This window comes from Arabidopsis thaliana (genome assembly GCF_000001735.4).
Source record: "Arabidopsis thaliana chromosome 1 sequence".
NCBI lineage: Eukaryota > Viridiplantae > Streptophyta > Magnoliopsida > Brassicales > Brassicaceae > Arabidopsis > Arabidopsis thaliana.
In genome coordinates, this window is record NC_003070.9 from 26,830,522 (window position 1) to 26,852,365 (window position 21,844).

The 21,844-nt window shown below is 38.7% G+C and overlaps 6 protein-coding genes across 12 annotated transcripts; 3 read left to right on the top strand and 3 right to left on the bottom strand.

Moving 5' to 3' along the window:
• The first annotated feature begins 81 nt into the window (after positions 1–81).
• On the top strand, positions 82–1,602 carry AT1G71170 (6-phosphogluconate dehydrogenase family protein). The gene has a single exon (NM_105786.3). It carries the CDS (start codon positions 152–154, stop codon positions 1,049–1,051), a length of 900 nt encoding a protein of 299 aa, NP_565013.2. The 5' UTR covers positions 82–151; the 3' UTR covers positions 1,052–1,602.
• A 143-nt stretch (positions 1,603–1,745) lies between these two features.
• On the top strand, positions 1,746–3,188 carry AT1G71180 (6-phosphogluconate dehydrogenase family protein; the record flags this gene model as incomplete). The annotated part of the gene is made up of 1 exon (NM_105787.2): positions 1,814–3,188. One exon carries the CDS (start codon positions 1,814–1,816, stop codon positions 2,768–2,770), a length of 957 nt encoding a protein of 318 aa, NP_565014.1. The 3' UTR covers positions 2,771–3,188.
• Positions 2,885–4,539, bottom strand: SAG18 (senescence associated gene 18). 2 transcript variants are annotated; one of them, NM_105788.4, is made up of 7 exons: positions 4,335–4,539; positions 4,136–4,238; positions 3,943–4,063; positions 3,731–3,852; positions 3,524–3,645; positions 3,259–3,418; positions 2,885–3,166 (listed from the first exon to the last, which is right to left on the bottom strand). In NM_105788.4, the coding sequence occupies exons 1-7, from the start codon at positions 4,459–4,461 to the stop codon at positions 3,076–3,078; spliced, it is 846 nt and encodes a 281-aa protein (NP_177275.1). In that variant the 5' UTR covers positions 4,462–4,539; the 3' UTR covers positions 2,885–3,075. The 2 variants fall into 2 exon arrangements, with proteins under 2 accessions (NP_177275.1, NP_001185369.1); NM_001198440.1 differs by lacking the exon at positions 4,136–4,238 and having other exon boundaries at positions 3,943–4,043; positions 4,335–4,489.
• A 139-nt stretch (positions 4,540–4,678) lies between these two features.
• On the bottom strand, positions 4,679–7,470 carry AT1G71200 (basic helix-loop-helix (bHLH) DNA-binding superfamily protein; the record flags this gene model as incomplete). Of its 4 annotated transcripts, NM_001334488.1 has the most annotated exons (4): positions 7,246–7,470; positions 6,500–6,714; positions 6,092–6,415; positions 4,679–5,544 (listed from the first exon to the last, which is right to left on the bottom strand). In NM_001334488.1, exons 2-4 carry the CDS (start codon positions 6,566–6,568, stop codon positions 5,452–5,454), a joined length of 486 nt encoding a protein of 161 aa, NP_001322928.1. In that variant the 5' UTR covers positions 6,569–6,714; positions 7,246–7,470. The 4 variants fall into 4 exon arrangements, with proteins under 4 accessions (NP_001322928.1, NP_001322927.1, NP_177276.4 ...); NM_105789.5 differs by having other exon boundaries at positions 5,452–5,544; positions 6,500–7,470; NM_001334487.1 differs by having other exon boundaries at positions 4,679–6,415; positions 6,500–7,470.
• A 297-nt stretch (positions 7,471–7,767) lies between these two features.
• On the bottom strand, positions 7,768–10,986 carry AT1G71210 (Pentatricopeptide repeat (PPR) superfamily protein). Its single transcript, NM_105790.3, has one exon. The coding sequence runs from the start codon at positions 10,966–10,968 to the stop codon at positions 8,329–8,331; it is 2,640 nt and encodes an 879-aa protein (NP_177277.2). The 5' UTR covers positions 10,969–10,986; the 3' UTR covers positions 7,768–8,328.
• Positions 10,987–11,028: 42 nt separating this feature from the next.
• EBS1 (EMS-MUTAGENIZED BRI1 SUPPRESSOR 1) lies at positions 11,029–21,438 on the top strand (the record flags this gene model as incomplete). 3 transcript variants are annotated; one of them, NM_001334490.1, is made up of 37 exons in its annotated part: positions 11,029–11,294; positions 11,378–11,728; positions 11,820–11,973; positions 12,223–12,394; positions 12,535–12,608; positions 12,850–12,946; positions 13,019–13,131; positions 13,218–13,333; positions 13,621–13,678; positions 13,922–14,074; positions 14,195–14,293; positions 14,391–14,555; positions 14,718–14,786; positions 14,903–14,991; positions 15,117–15,279; positions 15,498–15,635; positions 15,736–15,841; positions 15,951–16,045; positions 16,152–16,264; positions 16,381–16,591; positions 16,710–16,778; positions 16,907–17,052; positions 17,420–17,521; positions 17,604–17,751; positions 18,082–18,138; positions 18,236–18,366; positions 18,517–18,605; positions 18,680–19,032; positions 19,133–19,216; positions 19,353–19,417; positions 19,683–19,785; positions 19,916–20,074; positions 20,161–20,301; positions 20,381–20,424; positions 20,497–20,611; positions 20,788–20,940; positions 21,015–21,432. In NM_001334490.1, the coding sequence occupies 37 exons, from the start codon at positions 11,029–11,031 to the stop codon at positions 21,207–21,209; spliced, it is 4,956 nt and encodes a 1,651-aa protein (NP_001323059.1). In that variant the 3' UTR covers positions 21,210–21,432. The 3 variants fall into 3 exon arrangements, with proteins under 3 accessions (NP_001323059.1, NP_177278.3, NP_001185370.1); NM_105791.5 differs by having other exon boundaries at positions 11,109–11,294; positions 21,015–21,438; NM_001198441.1 differs by having other exon boundaries at positions 11,109–11,294; positions 19,130–19,216; positions 21,015–21,398.
• Positions 21,439–21,844: the final 406 nt, after the last annotated feature.

Below are 21,844 nucleotides of genomic sequence, written 5' to 3' on the forward strand. Positions count from 1 at the left end.
AATTGGAGACGAAGACCAGATTAATACAATATGTTAATAAAATAAAATAACTAAAATCAAAAAAAAGAAAAAGTCGGTAGGGCAATATCGTCTTTTTCCGATCGTGGTCGTTTCTTACAAGTTTCTTCGTTCGTTCTCTAGAAACGCAGAAATGGAGACTCAGTATCCGAAACTAATCGAACCATCCAAGACCCGAATTGGATGGATTGGGATCGGGATAATGGGATCAGCGATGGTTTCTCATATCCTCGCCGCAGGCTATTCAGTCACCGTTTATGCTCGCGATCTTCGTAAAACAAAGGATCTGCAAACCAAAGGAGGTCGTACCGCCAATAGCCCCAAAGAGTTAGGGGAGATGAGCGACGTTGTGTTCACGATCGTTGGAAACTCTAACGATGTTAGATCGTTGCTTCTTGGGGATGATGGTGTACTCTCTGGTCTTAAACCCGGTGGAGTAACAGTGGACATGACTAGTAGCAAGCCAGGATTGGCGCGTGAGATATACGCGGAGGCGAGGCGGAGGGATTGCTGGGCGGTGGATGCGCCTGTATCGGGTGGAGACGCTGGAGCACGTGAGGGGAAGCTAACGATATTCGCCGGCGGAGATTCCGAGATTGTGGAGTGGTTGGCTCCGGTGATGAAAACGATGGGAATTGTGAGGTTTATGGGAGGAGCTGGGAGTGGACAGAGCTGTAAAATTGGGAATCAGATTTGTGTTGGAAGCAACATGATTGGATTAGCTGAAGGGATTGTGTTTGCTGAGAAGGCGGGTTTAGATCCGGTGAAATGGCTTGAGGCGGTTAAGGACGGTGCAGCTGGATCGGCGGTTATGCGGCTTTTCGGGGAGATGATGGCGGTGAGGGACTATAAGGCGACGGGGTTTGCGGAGTATATGGTGAAAGATTTGGGAATGGCGGCGGAGGCGGCAATGGCGATGCCTGGAACTGCTTTGAACAAGCAGTTGTTCACTGTAATGGTGGCAAATGGAGATGGGAAGTTAGGATTTCAAGGCGTCGTCGATGTTATTAGGAGACTTAACGGCTTATCCTGATAAAACTAGTGTTAACTAGGCAAGCTTGTTTTCCATTTGGTTAGAAGTTGCTAATAAGAACATGGAGTCTCACCAATCTCGAGAACTATAGTTACAAGAGTGTGTAACATTAGTTTCCAATTGGATTATCAACTTCTACCTCCTATAACTATTTCTCTGTTACCCACTTAGCCTATAATCTTAAACACGACCATCAAAGGTCTTACATTATACAAGTCACCAAAGTCTCTTCAACTGAAACGTTGGAGCAGCTATATTCAAACCTTTCTTCCTCGGATCCCTTCGCTCTACACCTCGTCCATGTCCATGTCTTATACGTAGTGAGCACTAACCTGCAGCCCAGAGACAATACGTAGAATGGAATGAATGAGTATACATTGGAGGCAATAGAATAGCCATCTATGGAATGACAATGCAAGGAACAAACTGAACTAAAGCATATGGTCTAAGGTCATCGAAAAAACTGCAATTACAGCCTCATGTCAGGTTACTCTATCTCAAGATTGTATCACTAAAACCTCTTGATAGTTTAAGGATTGATTGATTTGTCCAAAAAAAAAAAGTTTGATTGACTAACCTCCAATACAAAATGTTAACAAGACTAGCAAGATGCAAAGGGACAATGACGTAAGTACCCTTACTCATCAATCCTTTCGATTAAAAGTATAGCCATGACTGATGTGAAATAACTAAAATCCAGAAGAAAAAGAGATTTGAGCTCAATAAATAAAAATTGAGTGAAGTAGCTAAGACTTATTTTTTATGTTCTACCAATCGTCGTCGTCTCTCACGCAAATTCTTCATTCGTTCTGTGGAAACACAGAAATGGAGACTCCATATCCGAAACTCATCGATCCTTCAAAGACTCGAATAGGATGGATTGGCATCGGGATAATGGGATCGGCCATGGTTTCTCATATTATCGCCGCAGGCTATTCTGTCACAGTTTACGCTCGCGACCTCCGGAAAACAAAAGATCTGCAAACCAAAGGAGCTCGCATAGCCAATAGCCCCAAAGAGTTAGCGGAGATGAGCGACGTTGTGTTCACGATTGTTGGAAACTTCAACGATGTCCGATCATTGCTTCTCGGTGACGATGGTGTACTCTCTGGTCTTACGCCCGGTGGAGTAACAGTGGACATGACTAGTAGCAAACCAGGATTGGCGCGTGAAATACACGCAGAAGCGAGGCGTAGGAATTGTTGGGCGGTGGATGCGCCGGTATCAGGTGGAGACGCTGGAGCACGAGAGGGGACGTTAGGGATTTTCGCCGGCGGAGATTCAGAGATTGTGGAGTGGTTGTCCCCGGTGATGAAGAATATAGGGACTGTTACTTATATGGGAGAAGCAGGGAGTGGGCAAAGCTGCAAGATAGGGAATCAGATTGCTGGTGCGAGCAACCTGGTTGGACTTGCTGAAGGGATAGTGTTCGCTGAGAAAGCGGGTTTAGATACAGTGAAATGGCTCGAGGCGGTGAAGGATGGTGCAGCTGGATCGGCGGTTATGCGGCTGTTTGGGGAGATGATTGTGAAGAGGGATTATAGGGCGACTGGCTTTGCGGAGTATATGGTGAAAGATTTGGGAATGGCTGCAGAGGCGGCGATGCCTGGTGCTGCTCTGAGCAAGCAGTTGTTCACTGGAATGGTGGCTAATGGAGATGGCAAGTTAGGTATTCAAGGCGTCGTCTCTGTTATTAGAAGACTTAACGGCATATCCTGAAAACACTTGTGTTGTAAAACAGAGTGTTCCAATGATTTCACGATCAACTAGGCAAACTTGTCTTCGATTTGGTTTAAGTTGATAATAAGAAGAACATCGAGTCTCACCAATCTCAATAAGAAACAAAGGGCATTTATGAATGGTAGAGTGCAGCATTTTGATAAGATTACAGATCGCTAACATTAGTTTCCAACTGGATCATAAATCTGTACCTTCTATATCTAATTCTATTAGCCAGTAACCGTAAACACACAAACTATCAAAAGAAAAAGATCATCTTACATTTTACGAGTCAACAAAATAATCTACCGAGTCTCTTCGACTGCAACGTTGGAGTAGCTATGCTCGAACCGTTCTTCCTCGGATCCTTTCTTCCATGTCTTATACAAGCTAATCCTGTGTTTTAACAAAATGATGTAAAACAATGAGAACAAGAATATGGGTCTGCCACGTCGGGTCGTTTCATATACATGAGGATGAAAATGTACCTCTCAGTTTGAACGGTTCTTTTCGCAAGCATGAGGGTAAGGAAGACAGGGACCATAGCGGCACACAGATGCTTCAGAGAATGCCCACTAATAATATGATGAGTCCAGCTATATATAGGCTTATCCGCAGCTTCTTCCACCTTGGCTAAGAGATAGAACCCTGCAATTCCAGACAATTGAATCTAGAATAAGAGCCAGAAAGTAACAACAAAGCTTCAAGAGCAAAGCAAACTAAATATGTATCAACACAACAATAAGCACTAACCTGCAGCCCATAGCCAATAAGTGGAATGTGTATACATTGGAGGCAATAAAATAGCCATCAACGGAATCACAATGCAAGGAACAAACTGAACCAAAGCATATGGCCTAAGGTCATCGAAAAACCTACAATCACAGCCTCATGTCAGCTTACTCTATCTCAACATTGTATCGCTAAAACCACTAGAGATAGTTTAAGGATTTGACTAACCTCCAATACAAAATGCTAACAAGACCAGCAAGAAGTAAAGGAGCAATGGAGTAAGTACCCTTATGCTCATCAATCCTCTCGATTACAAATATAGCCATGATTGATGTGAAAGCAATAGTCATCTAAACCAAAAAGCAATCGAAACCAGTGATCAAAAACAAAACAAAGCAAACAAAATCTCAGAGAAGAGAAGAGAAAGAATAAGAGCGTACGGGAAGACGATCCCAGAGGAGAGTAGCATCGTTTGGGTGAAGATGATAGTAAGAAGATCCAAAAGCAACAGCAGCTACACCGATGTAAAAGCAAGTCCATCCTATTTTCTCACCTCGCAAACTGTTTCAATACACAGAGACTTTAACTAATTTGAATCTGGATTTCACAAAGAAGAAGTATGTAATTACGCACCTAAAGCTAAAGTAATCTTCTGGGTAAAAGCAGAGGATAAGACCAATAAGGCCGATGATGAGGAAAGGGAAGTTGGAGATGACGTTTAAAAAATTTGGAATCCCTGAGAAAATGGATTTGTAAGATCAAAACCCTAAAAATTCAAAAGGGTATTTAAGAAGAAAATGATGATGATGAGAGAAGAGTGTGAATTTTATACCGAGGAAGGAGCGTTGATCGGCGAAATTGTGGTAAGCCTGAGATTGAGGGATTGTGGGAGTGACGATCATAAGTATTATGAAGATTAAAATCGCCGATCCCCACGCGGACATCGTTCGCTTCTTCATCGTCTTCTTCTTCTTCTACTTCAGAGAGAGATGAGATTCTCAGGTTTGACTCTTCTTCTTTTTTTTTTTTCTTTTTGGGGTCGATGTCAGTAAAGGCGTTAAGAAATTGGAAATGTTGAAATTACAACGACAAGGGCAAAACGGTAAATGCCATTGTGATAAGCTTTCAACTCTCTCCGTCATATTTGTTAAATTTAGTACAAGTTAAAACTCCGATTAGTACTAACACGCATAATGGTGGAATGCATTTCCGATTTCTAGTACGATAATGTAAGAATTTTATCAATTATGAAAATTTGTATGAATTCTTAATGCAAGATTTACGTTTTCGTCTTATAAAATACAAGTAAGAATTCATTAGACAAAGTTATTTCAAGTCCAATGCTCAACTTATTTATAGCAAAGGTAAGCCTTGCCAAACTCCATATTCTTTTGGAGCCGTGTTGTCATTTTTGATTTGGTTGTTGTGTCTTTCTCTTGGCTCCTGAAACAAAAGCCGGCTGATTCGGAAAGTTGAGGTTGTGGTCCATCAAAGAGTGGTCTCACCTTTAGACTGCAAGATCATAGTCTATCTGTTGTATATATTTTGCTTCCATGTTTTTAATTATTATTTTTTTTATGCCATGGGATCAAATCTTTAGGTTATACATTTCTTGTTAAACCTATATAAAGAAACTTTAGTCGGCATTCTAACAACTTGTTTTGGAAAACTTGAGTTTTAGCTTCGCAAAGAAATTTCTATTTGGATTACAAGTTATGGGCCTTTGGTAGATAATCCTCTCGGATCGGGTACTAGAGCATGTAAATCGTGATCTTGAGGCATACTAAGAAGAGGTTTACCATAGGGAGATAAACATAACTTCTACATCTATATATGATTTATGAGATTCCCAACACGAAACCAAACATGATCTAAGCAAGAAGAGGAATATTATAAGTTGCGATATGCATCATCAAAGATATTCTGTTGATTCTATACCTCACTATATATCATTTGCACTTTGTGTTGTCACGAAGCGAAGAAATGATGTTGTTCTTTAACACTGTGATGTAGTCATCACCTTCACATGGCTTCTCATCCATCTACACTTTCCCATATACATTTTGCAATTGTTAGTTCTCTCAAAAAAGAACATCCAATGTATATATGTAAATACTATCCAATGACTTTTTAGTGCCATACTATCGAATTGCTAAAAACTAATTTTGAATTTAGTTTAGTGTTTTTGGTCCATAGATCTAGGATCAGCCATTGATAATACATGCAAATATATGTAAATCATCCCTCTTTATACATAATGCTACACTCAAATCCAGGTTCATTGAGGTCGAAACAGTCTCTCTCCCACCAATAGAATCAATATATCTTAAGAACAAAAACCATTGGTTTATGAACTTAATGATAAACCATTAGTCCTATATCTTTTCTAAACGTTATATAATCTTAACATAATCTCAATGCTTAGCTAAAGTTAAAACACAATCCTCCCATGACTTGGACCCTAAACATGTATTGTTTGGAGAAGAAAAGTTACATCATTGTTCATATCCATGAAGACTAGCACATTGTCTCCATTCTATCAAAACATAAACTAAAGAGAAATGAAGAAGATAAGATGAGACACAGTACCTTGACATGGAAGTTGTAGCAAACCACCCTTTGCTCTCGGCAAACTTGAGAAGTAGAAGCACTTAAAACACTCAAACCTTGCACCTCCATTACATGAAGCAAGTTGGAGAACTCATCTTCGTTTTCTTTCTTCAAGCATATCTGTACAACAGCCTCATAACCTGATTCCCCCAATTCAAGAACCGAGATTGCTCGAATAGAAGGACCTCGTCTCTCTAACTCCACAAGCTTCTGCTTTCTTAGAGTTAGCTCTCCAACTTCATTCTGTAGCTTGGGAATGTAAGTGATTACATTATCGATTATAGATGGTGCAGACCATTTCTTCTGCCAATCAGCAAGAAAAGTTATATATAGCTCAACAACAAGCAGAACATACCTAACTTGTAATAATAACAGTGAAAACAAAACCTTTGAAGAAGAAGAAGAATGGTCAGGAAGAAGAGTGCCAAGAGTGAGGTAAGAGGCATGAAGTCTCATCCTCCTTAAACGCTCCTTAGCGTTATGGTCTTGTTTCTTTGCTGCACCACTACTTGAGCCATCAACCTCATGCAAAACTGGTTCTTTCCTTTTTCTTTGTGATTGACAAGTGTCCTTCTCTGCAGACTCTTTCTCAACGATTGTTTCTGCAGGAGGGATATGCAAGCGATCATGGAGTAAACTTGATATTGAAGTCTGATGATTCGGTTGAGAAGACATATATATACGACGGCAAGAGGAACAAAAAAGAGGCTTGTGCTCTTTCCTACCACCGATGGTCCTAAGTTAAACTTAGAACTGCAATTAATGTCTAAAACCCTAATTAAGTTAACAAGATGATCATGACAATGATATATATAGGAAAAGGTAGCCTTAGCCTAAAGTCAACCCCTGACGCAGTAATATATAACAAATTAAGAATGGCACAATGCAATGAAGCTGCAGAATTAAACATTAATATTGAATATTAAAATGCTTGAAGATTAAAAAATAAAGAGGTTCAGGGAATCACAGGTCACAGCAAGTTATTAGAAGAGAAATGGTCGTATATCTGCAGTACATAAGAATTTGTAAATGATAAGACCTAGAGCGAGCGAGCCAGAGAAGAGCAAAAACAGTTTTATTTGTTTTAGAGAAGAGGAAAACTTGTGAGACAGGATTTACAGAGGCTTTCTTACCTGATTCATCTCCTCCGATGTTCTACTTCTTTGTAAGAATGCAGAGGTTGCCATAGTTTTTTCTTCTAATGTAAGTCTCTCTGGTTTGGTGTATGTATGTACGTGGGGGGTCTTTATGCAGTACAAATGGCGCTAAACTGTAGTACACAGTACACACATTTCTTTAATATTTGTGATTAACTGATTATATGTAACCCGTAATCTCTCCTCTCTCTCTTCTTTAAGTCCTTTAAAATATTTTATCAACAGATTATTGTATCCTCGTAACACTTGCTGTTTTTAATCTCCTACTTATTGGTTCATTTTTCAATTACTTTTGTGTTTTTGCTACTAATTTCTTTTTGTGTGTGTCATGAGGAGATGAATCAGGTAAGAAGCCTCTGTAAATCCTCTCTCACAAGTTCTTCTTCTTTGTAACTATTAGTCAAAACGAGTCATGTTATCGAATTTTATATGAAATAATATGATTATGAAGACGAATTAGATGAAATACTAAAAGTACTTAATGTTTCTAATTATTAACAAAATAAGAAGATTCATCATTACTAGAACTAGTAAACAAATGTAATTACAAACACCAATTTTCGAAACAAGGTGGGCGACCACCATTGATTTTCCTTACCAACAGGCAACACATAAAGAATATGACAAAAAATTGTTGAAATCTCTCTCTGAGTAGTTGTGTCGCACAACAAAACTTGTGTGTTTCTAGGAAAGACTACAAACAATTGTGTACATAATGGATACTACCCAATTCTTGTGTGTTTCTAGGAAAGACTACAAACAATTGTGTACATAATGGATACTACCCAATTCTGTAAGTGTCTTTAGTGACACATCGATCTTTACTTAAAAAAAAACAAAAAGCTTCTGGGAAAATACCATCGATCTTTTGCAATCCAGAGATAAAAAAGCTCCTGCAAGTTACAACGTCCAGGACATATAAAGCCTCAAGAAGAAGAATCTGGCTTTTCTCATTCATCTGTTGTCCATGATCCAAATCCCAAAACAGATACTGAATCCAAATCAACTCCCTTGTTCTCTCTATTCAACAATTCTGACCTCTCTGTGACATACTTTTCATCATTCAAGTTGCCTCTGTCTACTATTCCAACCATTCCTCCCTAAGTTTGACCTTGAATTCCGTTCCTCTAGTATGCGGTTAGCCCGTTCAAGGATCATGTCAGTCCGTTCATTAGGCACATATCCTCTCCGAGCTATTCTTTCAACCATCTCATATGCATCTTCCGCCTGGTTCATTACAATCATTCTCAACAGCATATTGTACGTGTACATATCAAGAGGATAGCATTTCTCTATAACTTCATCTAACCGCTTCAGTTCTACTTCCATATCTATTCGTCCTGAGAATAATCCTATCAACTCACCAAGTGACTTCATCTCAGGGATCTTATCTTCTATATTTCTCATCCGTGTCCATGCTTCATACACCCCTTTGCTCTTCATTGCGTTATGCAAAAGGACATTACCTATGAAAGCTGTAATACGACGCCCACTTTTCCTAAATTCATTGACTAATCCAACTGCCTCATCATACTTTTCTTCGTTGCACAATTTTTGTATGTTTACTTCGTAACATTCGATACTAGGCTGTAGTCCTTCTCCCTTCATTTCTTCCAAGAAATGCATAGCATCATCCAATTTATTTGCTTTACAGAGACCAACAATCATAACTTGGTACAGTCTTTTTTTGGTCTTACCTTGTTCACGCAGGTCATGGAAAAAGTGAAGAGCATCGGCGATTTTCTCATTTTTTAGATAACTCTGAAGCATGAGAATGTTTGAAGCTACTGTGGGCGTGATACCATCTCTATCCATCATATCATACACTAGTCTTGCAAGTTTTGGTTTTCCTGCAAACCCAGCTCCTTCAATGAATAAGTTGTAGGCCTGAACCTTGTGTTCCCAAAGAGACAACTGAAACTTTAGCAAAGTAGTAAAGAAGTTTTTTTCACCACTTTCCATCTCACAAACACATTGAATAACATTTCGATAGAGACTACGGGTCGGGGTGTAGCCCTTTTCCTGCATCCTGATGATAAGTTTAGCAGCTATGTCTCCCCTCATTAGTGTGATTGAGCCATATATCAAACTGGTGAACATTTTAAAGGAGGTGTCTACACCACTTTTATTGAATAGCTCATTAATCATAAGAGCGTCCTCCACTTTCCCAACATCGCAAAGAGCTGATATAATCTTGCAACCAGCTATACGTTTAGGCAATAAGTCCCGTTCAGCGGCAGCAATAACCAGCTCCCTTGCCATGTCAGGCTTCCCCTTCCAGCACAAGGCATTGGTTAGTGTACTAAATGTCTTTCCACCAAGAAAATGCCCTCGGTCAATTGCCCCTTTCAAGACATCATAAGCTTGTTCAACACTTTCATTGGCACAAAGGGTATGAATCAGATAGTTGTAAGACATGGCGGTAGGAGCAAACCCAATTTCTGACCTCGACCGGTATAACTCGAGGGCTTCATCTACAAATCCAGCTTTGCAAAAGAAGCATAAAGCAGCATTCATCGTTTTCTTATTCGGCGAAACTCCACGTACCATCATCTCCGTAAGAATATCATACACACCATCAAGATTGTTCTCCTTCAAAAGTTGAAAGACCATAGAGTTATACCTGAAAACTTCGAGTTCACAACCTTCCAAAGGACTAATCTTCTGCAAGAAATCCGCAGGGTTATTCAAGAATCCAGCTTTAATAAGCGCCCTAATCCAAATGTTATAAGCACGGTCCATATTCACTGTTCCCACCAGTTTGATCTCGTCTAACAACTTAGTAGCTTCCTGAAACTTTCGTTTGGAACATAGAGCATCAACCAATATACCTAAGCCAGAACCACATCCAGCAGGATCATTAGGCAGCAAGGCTCGAAGATAATCTTCAGCCTCATCAAGCTTCCCTTGCTTGCAAAACTTCTTCACCAAAATCGAATGCGTAACAGCACATACGAAGCCACGCACGGAGATCTGGTCGAAGATGACATCAAAACTATCAAAACACTTCTCCTCAACAAGTGCATTCAAAAGCACATGATACCCAAAAGAATCCAAATCCAAACCTCGAAATCTCATATTACCAAAATGCTGAAGAGCTATATCAGTACGACCAGCTACAGCATAACCAACAACAAGAGCATCACAGAGACGAAGAGAATGACGGCAACTTTCAAAACCAACACTTCGATCCAAAAAGTCAATCATAAGAGTCACAAGCTTCGCACCACGAAGGATCTTGAAGATAGCATGAAAAGTAGCACGCGTGTGATGAAACCCAGGCTGACGAGCAGCCCAATCGAAGAATTTGAGACAACAGAGGATATCGTAACGAGTGTGTGAAAGCACGTCGAGGACGAATTTCTCAGTGAGACGAAGTCGGAGATTGGAGAGGTGGAGATAAAAAGCTCTATCGTCTCCATCGTTAGAAGGAGCTCGAAGGATGTCAAAGATTCGATCGATTAATTGGTGGCTCTGTTTCACATCTCGATGCTTAAACCAGTCTTTCCATTCACGGACGAGGAAATCTCCGGGAGCGATTGAAGAAGAAGGTTTCGTGAAGGTAGAGAACGGAATAGCGTCGCCGTTGTTACCGGAAGTAAAGTTTCTGAACGACGACGCAGAGAGCGATAGTATCCTCCGCCTGAGGAGCATTCCTTCGCATGATCTCTCGACGGTGACTGACCAACACCGAAGCATCCAAAAACTCGAAAAACCCTAGCATTTTTCAACCAATCAGTGGCGCCCACGTCATACTCGATGTCGTGGCTTTTGTACGTTATTTACGAAAATGTCCTTTTAGTGTTAGTAAGGATATTTCGATTCCCGGCTCGTTCGTTACTGGTTTTTTTCTTCTTCTCCGTCGCGGAAAAGATGGGGACCACCACCAATCTGAGATCTTGGCTGTATCTCATTCTTCTCTTCATCGTCGTCGTCGGCGTCAACGCTCAGAATCGGAGACCTAAGAATGTTCAGGTGGCTGTTAAGGCTAAGTGGCAGGGTACTCCTCTTCTCCTTGAGGCTGGGTAATGCTTCTTCTTACTTTTTTGTCGAGCACCATTGTTACTGATCTTAAGCTGAATCTGAGTGATTTTTGTTGTTGTGATAGTGAGTTGATTTCCAAAGAATCGAAGCAGTTGTTCTGGGAGTTTACTGATGCTTGGCTTGGTTCCGATGGAGATGATTCCGATTGTAAATCAGCTAGAGATTGTCTTCTTAAGATATCTAAACAGGCTTCGACTCTGTTAGCTCAACCAGTGGCTTCTCTCTTCCATTTCTCACTTACTCTGAGATCTGCTTCGCCTAGGCTTGTGCTTTACCGTCAATTGGCTGATGAGTCTCTATCTTCTTTCCCTCATGGTGATGATCCCTCTGCGACTGGCTGCTGTTGGGTTGATACTGGCTCCTCTCTGTTTTACGATGTTGCAGATCTTCAATCCTGGCTTGCCTCTGCTCCTGCGTATGCACTGACACTGTCTCTTCTTTTTGTTTTGTTTTGGTTAAGATCACAATTTGTTTTTATTTCTAAGATGCATTTCGTTGGATGTCAGTGTTGGAGATGCTGTTCAGGGGCCTGAGCTATTCGACTTCGATCATGTTCATTTTGATTCAAGAGCTGGAAGCCCAGTTGCTGTTCTCTATGGGGCTGTTGGGACTGATTGCTTTAGGAAGTTTCACCTGTCGCTTGCTAAAGCAGCCAAGGAGGTATCTCTTTTTACCTGAGAAATTTGTCCTTCATTGTTGAAAAAACGTATTTTGCTATTAGGGTAGAAATGGAAGGCTTTACCTCGAGCACGAAGCATGAGTTTGAGAAATCCTCTTGTATGGGGCTCAATTGTTTTTCTTTCACTGTCTTGATAAAGCAAGTGCATGTTCTATTGTCCAGGATTTCCATTTCTTAGTGTCTTTCTGCTTTTGTTGTGTGCATTCTAATGAAGCCTTGGTTTCCTCCAGGGAAAAGTTACATATGTTGTTAGACCAGTATTACCTTTGGGTTGTGAAGGGAAAACTAGACCCTGCGGTGCCATTGGAGCAAGGGATAATGTTAGCTTAGCTGGTTATGGTGTGGAGCTTGCTTTGAAGAACATGGAGTACAAGGCTATGGATGATAGTGCTATAAAGAAAGGTTAGAGTTAAGCATTCATTTATTCATTTTGCCACCCAAATATTGAAAGTTGAATATTTTTTTATTGGTTTTTATTCCTTATCTTCATTCTGTTAGCTATGAATTTGCTACTCTTTAATTGTTTCTGCTATGAGTTTCAGGTATCACTCTTGAAGATCCTAGGACTGAAGATCTTAGTCAAGATGTTAGGGGCTTTATATTCTCAAAAATCTTGGTATGTTTAACTCGAAACATAACCAGTATATAATATATAAATATATATAGAACCATTTCTTTCAAAAAAAAAATCACTTCATTTGATCTGCAAGAATGCATGAATGCTCGCAAAATGAAAATGTGTTTGTTAGTGGATGTGAGATGGACGAAGATAAGAGAGGAATGACAGAGAATTTTTTTGTAGCAGCTTTTTCATTTTCTTTAGAGTGATCGTTAAGGTCAATGCTCCTCTTTTGCAGGACAGGAAACCCGAGCTAAGATCAGAAGTCATGGCTTTTAGGGATTATCTCCTATCATCAACAGTATCAGACACGCTTGATGTTTGGGAGCTGAAAGGTACTACTGCATGTTTCGCGTGGTTTAATAGAAATTGGTATAGTGTTTCCTAATTTACCTTTGTTCCAACAGATTTAGGACACCAAACAGCGCAGAGAATAGTCCATGCCTCTGATCCTCTGCAGTCTATGCAAGAAATTAATCAAAACTTTCCTAGTGTAGTTTCTTCATTATCTCGCATGAAGGTATGTCATTGTTTTTTTGATGTTGTGTTTACCTGCTGGTTGAATTGTTTCCTTGTGGTTTTAGATGTGTCTGGTTTATCGTGCAGCTCAATGAATCAATCAAAGACGAGATACTTTCAAACCAGAGAATGGTTCCCCCTGGCAAGGCTTTGTTGGCTCTGAATGGTGCCCTGTTGAACATCGAAGATATTGATCTATACATGTAATACCTTTTTGCACATTGTGTTACTTTACCTTGGTCTAGACATATCTTACTGCAATCCAGGGTGAAATTTTGATATTTTTTTCTTCGTTTGGTACTTTTCCCCAAGCCCATTTTAGTTTGAGCATGGCCAGACCTAGTTTCCCATCTTTCTATTCACTTACATTTGATATCAGTTTGCGTGGTATTGCTTTTTATTTATATTATTTTACTCCTTTCCAAAGCTAACATGCCTAAATTGTTGGTTACAGTCCGTTTGCATGATCATCTGATCCTTCTGTTTGCAGGTTGATGGATTTGGCTCATCAGGAATTGTCCCTGGCCAACCATTTTTCGAAGCTTAAGGTACACTTATAATAATGGTCCTAAATTTTATAATTTAGTGTTTCTTTTTTTTTCTGTTTTGCTGGAGATCTTGGACATACATCCTATTTCTTGTGAAATAAAAAGTAAAGTTGTAGTTTATATAACATGGAGGAAAAACTGGAACTATACAAATTGATGATTTTTTTTTCCTGTCTATTCAGGAAACTAACTGTGATTAGTCTTGACCATATGGATGTGCTAACATGTTTATGCAACTATCAGATACCTGATGGAGCCATAAGGAAACTTCTACTAACTACCCCTCTCCCTGAACCGGATTCATATCGGGTTGATTTCCGATCCGTGCATGTTACCTATCTCAACAATCTGGAAGAGGATGATATGTACAAGCGTTGGCGGAGTAATATTAACGAGGTAACTAGTGCAGGATACATATGATTTATTTGTGAGGATACATATGATTTATTTGTAGGCAAGGTGCCATCTGGAAAATAAAATATCTAATGGCCTGTGTTCCTCTCACCTTGTAATAAGATTTTGATGCCTGCCTTCCCTGGACAACTACGTTACATCCGAAAGAACCTATTCCATGCAGTTTACGTCATTGATCCAGCGACTGCCTGTGGTCTTGAGGTAAGTCTTATACCTGCACTTTCCTGGCATTGCTGACTCTTCGTCCCTTATTCATTAGTACAGATCTTTTGAGCTGACTATTGTTGGATCTTTACAGTCTATTGAAACTCTCAGATCTTTATATGAAAATCAACTCCCTGTGAGATTTGGGGTGATATTATATTCAACTCAACTAATCAAGACAATCGAGAATAATGGTGGTCAAATCCCATCTTCTGATGCAGTGACTAATGCCCAAGTTAAAGAGGACTTATCGACTATGGTATTGACCGTTTTAGACTCTATATTTACTGTTATCATTTTCCCAGTTTTGAACTTTTTTGCCTGCAATAAGAAGCTCTTTCTTATTATGTTCATTTTTATTATTTGCTGAGGGATTAAACTAAGTATGGATCTATTTTTTGATGAAAAACTCTCCTTGCAGGTCATACGTCTTTTTCTGTACATCAAGGAGCACCATGGGATTCAAACAGCTTTTCAGTTCTTGGGCAATGTAATAGACATTAACACTTAACTCGTAATTAGAAGTGGCTTGATTATATGTCATTTTCTGCTGTAATTTCAAGTATCCAAAACATTAGTTGCTAAGATCTTCAGGTTGGTTAACAGTTAAACACACTAAGGACTGAATCTGCTGATTCTTCCGAAGCAGACATTGAACAGGAGCACGTTGATGGTGCATTTGTTGAGACAATTTTGTAAGTAACATGGATATTTAGAATCATTATTATTTACAATAGTAGATCTCTATTATTTTCTATCTACATAGAAGATATGGATTGTATTCCTTAGCCCTCCTTAAGTTGGGTCTTTTCTGTTCCAGACCAAAGGTTAAAACACTCCCTCAGGATATATTGCTGAAACTGCGACAAGAGCACACTTTGAAGGAAGCATCTGAAGCAAGCTCCATGTTTGTATTTAAGTTGGGTCTGGCGAAATTGAAGTGTTCCTTTTTGATGAATGGCCTTGTCTTTGATTCTGTTGAGGTACTTTTGTGCATCTTTTAAATATGCTGACGTTCTCAGATGTTGGTAGCTTACTGCAGGCATGCGTCTAATTCAATATTATGTACATGCAAACCATTTTATTACTTTGATCTGCATCGACGTTCACGTTCGCATAGTAGAGCTTTTAATATTCTACAGATTTGATTTTCTTAAGTCTATTATAAATTGGTTCATGAAGCTAGCCCTTGTCTCTCCAGGAAGAAACTCTTTTAAATGCCATGAATGAAGAGCTTCCCAAGATACAAGAACAAGTTTATTACGGCCAGATAGAATCCCATACTAAGGTTTTGGACAAGTTGCTTTCGGAAAGTGGTCTTAGCCGTTATAATCCACAGGTAGGGAGTTTTACTGGCAGCATATTTTGTAATTTGCTTATGTGTTTGTTTATTACTAATTCCAAGAAGTGTCTGCCTCTCGTAATTGCATTGTTTGTAGATTATTAGTGGAGGAAAGAACAAACCAAGGTTTGTGTCGCTAGCTTCATCTACCAGGAAAGGGGAATCTATGTTGAATGATGTTAACTACTTGCATTCTCCTGAAAGTAAGTAACCATGCATTTATATAGTCAACAGCGTCTTTCCCACATCCCAAATGTGTTATCTTCTTATGCAAAATCACTTGATATATATCTTCTCTTATGACAATTCCAGCTTCAGAGGATGTGAAGTATGTGACTCATCTCCTTGCTGCTGATGTTGCAACGAAGAAAGGAATGAAATTGTTACATGAAGGAGTCCGTTACCTGGTTAGTTGATGAATTAATAGCTTTCTATCTCGTTCTTTACACACCCTTTTCCTCGACCCTCAGTTGGATCCACACATGTTATTGATGCTCTTGTATATTCATTTAGATTGGAGGTTCCAAAAGTGCTCGTCTTGGAGTCTTATTTAGTAGCAGCCAGAATGCTGACCCACATAGCCTTCTATTTATAAAGTTTTTCGAAAAAACTGCTTCATCGTTTAGGTACGTGAGTTTTTGTTTTACTTGTGATAGGTAAAGTGTTTTTGAAGATACCTTTATTTGTGTCATTTCCTTACATTCATCTCTGCGTGTTATGTTTGTTATCTAATTGTTTGCAGTCATAAGGAAAAGGTGCTATACTTCTTGGATAAACTATGCTTGTTTTACGAGCGTGAATATCTGTTAAAAACATCAGTGGAATCAGCTAGCTCTCAAATGTTTATTGATAAAGTCCTTGAGCTTGCTGATGAGTATGGGCTATCTTCTAAGGCATACCGATCTTGTCTCGTTGAATCAGTGGATGAAGAATTACTTAAGCGTTTGACAAAGGTATACTGCTTTAAATAAATTTCTATCATACCTGAAAGAACATCGATACAAGAATCTTCAGTTTTCCTCTGCAAAAGCAATAGTATTAACAATGGTTTTGTTTATAATTGTCATGCAGGTCGCCCAATTCTTGTCTTGGGAACTTGGACTTGAATCTGATGCAAATGCAATAATTTCAAATGGAAGGGTGTGTAAACCATCTTTTATCCTTTTCTGTAATTATATAGATCGTTTAATACTATTTACATATCCTTAGTGTTAGTTTCAATTGTATATTTATGAACCTTCATCACATTAAAGTATATATTTGACTAGGTGATATTTCCTGTGGATGAGAGGACATTTTTGGGCCAAGATTTACATCTTCTTGAGTCAATGGAGTTCAATCAAAGAGTAAAGCCTGTTCAAGAAATTATTGAAGGCATTGAATGGCAAGATGTGGATCCCGATCTGCTGACAAGGTCTCTTGATTCATGCTTTAACTGTTTCTTCTTGTTTGCCAAACCAAAACTTCAAACAGAATTTTTTTGGTCTTATGCTTTTTCTTGTCAACATTTTTCCTCCTAGTTCTTGGCGAGCAAAGCTTCTTTAGCTGCATTATTTTTTTTCTTCTAGATTTGGCTCTTGCTGCTAATTGTTTATAGGCTTTATTCACTCTCTAGACTGATGGTTCTCCTTATATTTTCTTCTTCTATGAGGGATGATCCCATGTATGTTCTGAAAATAGCTGATAGGATATGGTTCTTCACTTCTTCTAGGAATAATCCCTTACTTGCATGGTTTGAAAAATAGCTGATAGAATATTGTTATTTTTTGTCACACTTGCAGTAAATATTTTAGCGATGTCTTCATGTTTGTGTCATCTGCAATGGCAACACGGGATCGTAGTTCTGAAAGTGCGCGGTTTGAGGTGTTGAATTCAGAATACAGGTATGTATACTGGTGGTTGCTTTTCTTTTCAATTTCTTGGGAATTTAATGCTATGCAACTAAGATGTCCATACGTTGTGTAGTGCGGTTTTGCTGGGAAATGAAAATGCAACGATACACATTGATGCTGTTATCGATCCTTTAAGCCCTACTGGTCAAAAACTAGCATCACTTCTTCAAGTTCTACAGAAACATGTTCAGACGAGCATGAGGATTGTTCTGAATCCCATGGTGAGTAAAATATATACAGCTAACCTTATTATTTGGAAATCACTAGAATGTCAAACTTAATGTTCTGAGCCACCTAGATGTTCAAAGGACTTATTCTTCTGGCCTTTATTGTGGTTACTGGTACTCTTGCTGAGATCGATATTTTTATGATGTTACAGCTGCCTTACTGATGTGTTTAATTATGGGTATTTTTTCATGTGTATTCTGTTTCAAGGGTAATTGTTTCTTATTTTAGACAAAAAAAAAGGGTAATTGTTTCTTATTGGAGAAAAGGAAAATACATATTGTTCATGCGTCTGACCTAGAGTTCTTTATTCTTCTTATTGGCAGAGTTCCCTTGTGGACATTCCTCTGAAAAATTACTACAGATATGTCTTACCTAATACGGTATGTTATTTTAAAAGATCTTAATAAAATATATGACGGTCTGGTATTGTCCATATCCTCTGATCAAATATTGATTCTGCCATGTATCTTTTTTTAGGACGATTACAGCAGTACAGGCTTTGACGTAGATGGGCCTAAGGCATTTTTCGCAAATATGCCATTGTCTAAGACACTTACCATGAATCTTGACGTTCCAGAGCCATGGCTGGTTGAACCAGTAATTGCCATGTATGTATTTTCCCCTGAAAAAGAAAATGGGATTATGCTGTTCTTTTTGGCTCAAATTTGTCATGGCATTTGCTTGTTTAGTTCACTTATTTTTGCTTATGCCTGACCTTCTGCTTTTTTGTTTCCTCTCTGCTGGATGTCTTTGTCCAGTCATGATCTTGATAATATATTGCTTGAGAATCTAGGAGATACCACTACACTGCAGGCAGTTTTTGAGGTTGAATCTCTTGTTCTTACAGGTTAGCTTTTCTAAACTTATTCTTCAAGGGTGGATGGATTTGTTCATGTTATTATTAACATAACCCTTGCACAGGTCATTGCGCGGAAAAAGATCATGAGGCTCCTCGTGGCCTTCAGCTGATTCTGGGAACCAAAAATAGACCGCATTTGGTTGATACCCTTGTAATGGCCAATTTGGGTTATTGGCAGATGAAAGTATCCCCAGGGGTTTGGTATTTGCAACTTGCTCCGGGTAGAAGTTCGGAGCTATACGCTTTGAAAGGAGGAAATGATGGGAGTCAAGATCAATCCTCGCTGAAACGTATAACTATCGATGATCTGCGTGGTAAAGTTGTTCATCTAGAAGTAGTTAAGAGAAAGGGTAAGGAGCATGAAAAGTTGCTAGTTCCTTCAGACGGTGATGATGCTGTGCAACAAAACAAGGAAGTGAGTGCTACTTTACTCGAATAGAAGATTTACAATAAAACTATTGGTCCTTAAAAGTGTTGGTTATATATTCTCTAATGACGCTCTTTTGTTTTAGCAGGGAAGCTGGAACTCAAATTTCTTGAAATGGGCGTCTGGTTTTGTTGGTGGTCGTCAACAATCAATGAAGGGAGGTCCTGACAAAGTGAGTAGCTTTTGTAATATGGACTAACTTTTATGATTGTTGTAAACCTGTTGCATCTCAATTCTGCATGATTCTAACATGTGGGCTACCTTTGCAACAATTTTAATCAAGTTATTTCTATTTATCATCTTTTCAGGAGCATGAGAAGGGTGGGCGACAAGGGAAAACGATAAATATATTCTCCATTGCTTCAGGGCATTTGTAAGCGCTATCATTTTTCTAACCTGCTTGACCGCACACATTGACTTAATATAATTACGTGCGTTGAACCATTTTAGAAAATCTGAATTACTTTAAGTGCATCAATCATATGAAAAGAAAATCATATTTGGTATTTCTACGTCTATATGTAGATTGGATATTCGTGTGCATAAGAGTTTTAAGTGTATTATGTGAACAAAAAAAGTTTAATATATGATTTGCTGGTATCAATTCATTTCTGACGCTGAGGCACTGCTTATGACAGATACGAGCGTTTCCTTAAGATTATGATTCTCAGTGTCCTGAAGAACACCAATCGTCCTGTAAAATTCTGGTTTATTAAGAATTATCTCTCTCCTCAATTTAAGGTTGGCTCCTTGTTTCTTTGCTTCCACATATGCCTTTTGTGTTTGTATCTATATATGTCTTCTTATCTCTAGATGTGAACTTATCTTGTAGCCACATTAACTTAATGTGTATCGCATTCTAATCTTGCAGGATGTGATTCCACATATGGCACAAGAATACAACTTTGAGTATGAGCTGATTACATACAAATGGCCGTCCTGGTTGCATAAACAGAAAGAAAAGCAACGAATTATTTGGGCCTACAAAATTCTTTTCCTTGATGTCATATTTCCTCTCTCATTGGAAAAGGTACAGATGATCATATTTTCATTTCTTTCTTGCGATTTTGATGCTTGGAAGATGTCACTATAAGGTATTCGACATGTGTTCTGTAGGTTATATTTGTCGACGCAGATCAAATTATAAGGACAGACATGGGAGAACTGTATGATATGGATATTAAAGGAAGACCTCTCGCGTATACTCCTTTTTGTGACAACAACAGGGAAATGGATGGCTATAAATTTTGGAAACAGGTAAACATTAATCTTTTTGTTTTGCTTGTAGAGGTAGTTTTGGTTTCCATACTCTTACATTCTCAATTGCTTTGAACAGGGTTTCTGGAAAGAACATTTACGTGGTAGGCCATACCATATCAGGTAAAAAAACCTACTTGAACCTCAGTAAGTTGTTGCTTTTCCCATTCTTAATGTGCCTTGTTCTATCTGTAGTGCTCTATACGTTGTTGACTTGGTTAAGTTCCGAGAGACAGCGGCAGGAGATAATCTAAGAGTATTCTATGAGACGCTTAGCAAGGATCCAAACAGTTTGTCCAACCTAGATCAGGCAAGTTGTATAATATGGTTCTCTATACTTAGGGCTGTAACCTTTCTTTGGTGGTCACACTATCGTTTTACTTTATTTGAAAGGCTTTTGCATTTGACTCTTACCATACACCATGCTCTGAATCTTTAGAGTTCCAGGTTCAAACATATTGATGGCATGTCATTATTTTGTTTCAGGATCTTCCTAATTATGCTCAGCATACTGTTCCTATATTTTCACTTCCCCAAGAGTGGTTGTGGTGTGAATCCTGGTGTGGAAACGCCACAAAAGCCAAGGCCAGAACAATCGATCTTTGCAATAATCCCATGACAAAGGAACCAAAGCTTCAGGTAAAATGATGGCTTTCCTCATATCTACAACACTCACAAAGCGTTGTTTGTTATAATGCGGTGTTCTTCTGCAGGGTGCCCGAAGAATCGTAACCGAATGGCCCGATCTTGATCTCGAAGCACGAAAATTCACAGCAAAAATCTTGGGTGAAGATGTGGAACTCAACGAGCCAGTAGCTGCTCCTGCTACAGACAAGCCTAATCCTCTTCCATCAAATGACATCTCTGAAGATACAGAACAAGACTTGGAATCTAAAGCAGAACTGTAAATTCAATGCTCCTGAAGTTTCAAAAGAGGAGAAGATAAATTAGACAATCATGGCTATTTTGCATTTGCTAGATAAGGTTTCTAGTTTTGTAGCTACAGTTTCTTAGACATCTCTCACATAAATTAGACAGAAGATAAAGTCAACAGATTGCAGGAGAATAAGAATATCAGTATAATATGATTTTGAATCAATTACAAACATAGTCACTCATAACGTATTTGTAAACTCGTCCGTCCAAAATCTCAAATCAAACCAAACCGACAAACCAGTAAAAAAACCGAACCGGAAAACTGACGTGTCAGTGTCTGTATAAAAAGCAATACGTGTTCTTTTAGCAAAGGGTCTGACACTCTGATAGAAAAGCTGAAGTAATTCAATAAATTATTTTAGAAGAGGGAAGAAATCTACGGTTTTACAAGGGGACGTTATTTATTAATGGATTTTAATAGAAAGAAATCCAACACTAATACACTGTTATTTAATTAATGATTTTAAATTCAATTTTAAAATTTAGTGTTATTGGAGTTTATATCTTTGTAAATCATGTTTAATAGATTTTAAAATTTTGTGTTATTCAATTAAAAGATTTTAATACCGTCAAAAAAAAAAAAAAAAAAACAAACTAAAAGGATTTT